The sequence below is a fragment of the Peromyscus leucopus genome, chromosome X (genome assembly GCF_004664715.2).
Source record: "Peromyscus leucopus breed LL Stock chromosome X, UCI_PerLeu_2.1, whole genome shotgun sequence".
NCBI classification, from domain to species: Eukaryota; Metazoa; Chordata; class Mammalia; order Rodentia; family Cricetidae; genus Peromyscus; species Peromyscus leucopus.
In genome coordinates, this window is record NC_051083.1 from 23,357,386 (window position 1) to 23,362,025 (window position 4,640).

Below are 4,640 nucleotides of genomic sequence, written 5' to 3' on the forward strand. Positions count from 1 at the left end.
AAGCCTGTATTTAAGGTTTCTTCCCTCTTTCAATAAACGGCATTCGGCATTCAGCCATGGCGAATGACTCGCTGTCTCTTGTCTCTATTTTTAATCCGCAGCCCTTTGCTCAGACATGGTGAACGGGTATCGGTAATGCGGGCGTTACTGCTACAAATGGAGGTTCCTACCGAGATCTGAGAAAGAAGGACCAGCTGACGGACACTCTTGGAAGGCCGGTCGGCATTTTAAAGGTAAGAGTGTATTGAAATGGGTGCAATTACCTCACAGTCAGTTAATTGGACTGTTGAAGCAGGAAGGCACCAAAGTTAAGAAAGGGCAAGACAGCTAAAGATTTTAAATGAAAAAGGAAATCTTCCCAATAGAGAAGAGGGGAGGAAAGGAAATTTCCCGTTAGAAAAGGGAGAAAAAATTTTAATCAAGAAAAAAAGAATTTTCCCGGTAAAAAGGGGAAAAATTTTTGAAACTAGGCCTAAAGATTGGGGCCTTGTAGAGGAAGGATGAAGGAAAGAGAGAAGCCTCTTCCCAGTGGTAATGGAAAATGTAAAGACTTTTTCCAACTGTAGAGTTTTCAGGATAGCTGAAAACTCTTGAATTTTTTCTTCCTGCCAGTGCAGAGCAGCAGCATCTGAATTACAAAGAATCGACAGGTAGGCCTCATTGCTGCTGGCTGAACAGCAAGCGAGCCCAGAGCTTAAAGTTTTGCTGTCTGTGTGCTTAATTTTGGTTCAAATGTTTTTTATTTTTCCCTCAGAGTGGGAATAATTCAATATTTAGGATCCCTTCGTGGGAAATGTTTTTTCTGTTTTCCCTTATGGTGGGAATAACTCGTTATTAGGTAGTCCCTTCATGGGAGTAGGAAATTTAAATGTGAGTTTGTGTGTGCGGGCCGCGCCCAGTGGCTGTGGAGGACAAAGGCAAAGGCGTGCACGAGATAGCCCGAAGCAGCGGGCAGACAGGTACACACCAGTGGGAGGCAGAGCCGTGATGGAGTGCAGCCCAGGCAGGTGCTGGCAATAGAGCCCGAGCAGTGGGCAGAGCAAAGCTAACCTGCAGCCTCAGTTCTCGCCTCAGCGAGCTGAGGCCGGGAAGGGACTAGCACTAAAATTTTAAACCGGGCCTAACTTCTGGTGAAAAATGGTTTTGGTCAGGACATTGAATGCTAAGTCAATGCTGTGTGAATAAAGGATGTTCTGTTCTTTTGATTGTCTTGATAAATGTTTGGATGAACAAGCCATCCAGATAGTTAAATCATGCCCTATTTGTGTGGAATTTTTACCTGTTCCTCATTTGGGAGTTAATCCTCGAGGACTTTTACCTAATCATGTGTGGCAGATGGACGTCACACACGTGCCTTCCTTTGGAAAATTACAATATGTCCATGTGTCTATTGATACATATTCTTCTCTAATTTTTGCTTCTGTCCATTCAGGGGAAAAGGTTAAGGATGTAAAGAATCATTGTCTTTATGCTTTTGCTTACATGGGAGTGCCAAAATGCATAAAGACTGATAATGGTCCCGCCTACAGTAGTACAGGATTTTCAAAATTCTACCAAGATTTTTCTATTGTTAATAAGACTGGTATTCCTTATAATCCTCAAGGGCAGGCTATAGTAGAACGCTGCCATCGTACCTTAAAAACTTATATTGCTAAAGTAAAAAGGGAGGAGCTAGGGGCTCATCTCTCCTCTCCACATTCTATTCTTTCCCTTGTTTTATATATTTTAACTTTTTTATTGGTGGATTCTGCTGGAGTATCCGCTGCAGATAAGCACTGGAGGGCTCCTACTGCAAATCATCCTCTGGTGTGATGGAAAGATCTTTCTACTGGCACTTGGAGGGGACCCGATCCGGTGTTGGTGTGGGCCCGGGGATCTGTTTGTGTCTTTCCACAGGACAATGAAGTTCCTCTTTGGGTTCCTGAACGCTGTGTGCGCCATGTGGCTGCTGCTGAATCCCAACATGGCAGAGACCTATTGGGACATCCTTGTTGTACCCCAGGCACTGGGCATGGAGGTGACCATGGTACCTGGCAAAGGACCCACATTCCCAGAGCCATTAAGAGAAGAGCGGGACCTAGAGCGTCTACAGGATCCAGCGACAGTGGCCTCAGAGCTGGACTATGTTCCAAGCCATCACTCTTACTCGACAACAGCTGGTTGGACATGTGCCGTTAATTGGCTTTGCTGGTGCTCCGTGGACCCTGATGACATACATGATTGAGGGTGGCAATTCAAGCACCATGGCTCAGGCCAAGCGATGGCTCTACCAAAGACCACAGGCCAGCCACAAGCTGCTTGGCATACTCACGGATGCTCTGGTCTCATATCTAATAGGACAGGTGGCTGCTGGTGCTCAGGCATCGCAGCTCTTTGAGTCCCACACAGGACACCTCGGCCCGGAGCTCTTCGGCAAGTTTGCACTGCCCTACATATGGGATGTGGCCAAGCGGGTGAAGGCTGGGCTGCAGAAGGAAGGTCTGGCGCCAGTGCCCATGATCATCTTTGCTAAGGATGGGCATTTTGCCCTGGAAGAGCTGGCCCAGGCTGGCTATGAGGTAGTTGGGCTTGACTGGACAGTGGCACCAAAGAAAGCCCGGGAGCACGTGGGGAAGACGGTGACCTTGCAGGGGAACCTGGATCCCTGTGCCTTGTATGCATCTGAGGAAGAGATTGGTCAACTAGTGCAGCACATGCTGGATGAATTTGGGCCACAACGCTATATTGCCAACCTAGGGCACGGACTTTACCCTGACATGGACCCAGAACATGTAGGAGCCTTTGTGGATGCTGTACACAAACATTCACGTCTGCTTCGACAGAATTAAGTATATGCCTTCCCCTCAAGTACCACCAACACAGGTTGTTTCCAGAAGAATAAACTTCCAGAGTTGGAGTGTAACAAAAAAAAATATATTCCATCTACATTTTGCATCTGGAGTTTTCTTATTCTCTTACTTCTGGAAATCTTACTCTTACTCCATGGTTTGTTGTGTAGCTGGGTAGCTTGGCCCTGATATCCTCCTCCTTCTCTTGCTCCTTGATCATCTTTTCTCCCTTACTCCAAGATTTCTCCTTCTATTTATCCTCTCTGCCAGCTAGCCCTTCCTATTTCTCTCTCTTGCCTCACTATTGGCTGTTCAATTCTTTATTAGACCATCAAGTGTTTTAGAAAGGCATAGTAACACAGCTTCACAGAATTAAATGAATGCAATATAAACAAAAGTAACACACATTAAAATAATATTCTTTTCTTTGTATTTAATTTTTTTTTCATTTTATATAACAACCACTGTTCTCCCTCCCTCCCATTTGTAGATGTAACCAACTGTCTTGTTAAATAATAAACACAGAACCAATGCAAAGAAGAAAGCCAAGAGATCAGAGCTAAGAGCTTTACCCTTCCTGCTGCAGCTAGCTCTTCCGCCAAGAGACCTCTTTGAAAGAGAGCTACTTCCTGTCTGTTTGACCTTATATAGACTTTCTCTTCTGCCTTCTCATTGGCTGTAAACCCAACCACATGACTGCCTCGTCACTGCCTGTCTGTAAAGACTTCCAGGTCTTCTATGGTATTGAGATTAAAGGCGTGCGTCACCACCACCATTCTCTTGCTATGGCTCTAATAGCTCTGACCCCAACTTTATTTATTACCATACAATTAACATTTTAGTACAAAATAAAATATCACCATATTTCCCCTTTTCTATTTTAATAAAAAGGAAAAAAGAAAAAGGTTATAACTAACAAAAGAAAAAACTATATTCAGAAGTACAATAACTATATACAATATATACAAGTAATAAATACCTAAACAATGTCTAGTCCATTTGTATTTGACAAATTCAGAGAAAATAATTCCATTATCTATCCTATTTTGGGAAGTACAAAATGTATCTAATTGACTTTCTATCCTAATTAATCTTCAACTATAACTACCTTGTCTTCAACTCCCTCAGGGACCCAAGAAGGAAATAATATTAGCTAACAAAAATAAAAACAGGAAGTGCATGCAAGCAACTTTCAAAAAATTTGTGAGCTGCTGAGATACCTCTGCAGTGCTGGGGCATCATCTTCAGTCTATAGGCTTAGCATATCTGAAAGACACGTTTGTAAAGTAGGATGTACACAAAGTCAACAGTTGAACCACACATTTGGTGAGAGCAGTCCATGTACCAGATACACCTGAATTCCACCAGTGTCATGTCATGATTCAGAATTTTAAATTCTGGAAATTGTTGACAGTTTTTTAATTCAGCTGTCCATTCTTCTTGGCTATGTGTGTGTGTGGCTTCATCTCAGCATCCTCTTCTTCTCCATATCCTTCTACTAAATGCCAGTCTACTACTGAGAGGTGTGAGCTTAGTTACTCTTCAAGAATAACTGTTTCAGCTGCTGTTCCTTTGCACATCAGAAGCCATTGGCCCACTGCCTGTTCAGCTGCCTTTGAAGAAAAGGGTACTGTACCTTTTCCGGATTGCAAAGGCCACTTCGGGGATGGTGCCATATTGTCCTGGCCTCAGAAGATGCCTTTTGATAAAGCCATAACCACACTTGTTTTGGCAAGAAACAGTAGTCCTTTGTTTCCTGTCCCATCTGTCCTGTTTGTCAGCAGTTGATTCGAGGATAATTTGTTGTCTAGT

General features: G+C 43.6%; 1 protein-coding gene across 1 annotated transcript; it reads left to right on the forward strand.

The window, feature by feature from the left end:
* The first annotated feature begins 1,963 nt into the window (after positions 1 to 1,963).
* Positions 1,964 to 2,902, forward strand: LOC114687495 (uroporphyrinogen decarboxylase-like). Its single transcript, XM_037198758.1, is given in 2 exon segments — positions 1,964 to 2,124; positions 2,126 to 2,902. Coding segments are annotated over 2 exon segments (864 nt in total). The 3' UTR covers positions 2,829 to 2,902.
* The last annotated feature ends 1,738 nt before the right edge of the window (positions 2,903 to 4,640 follow it).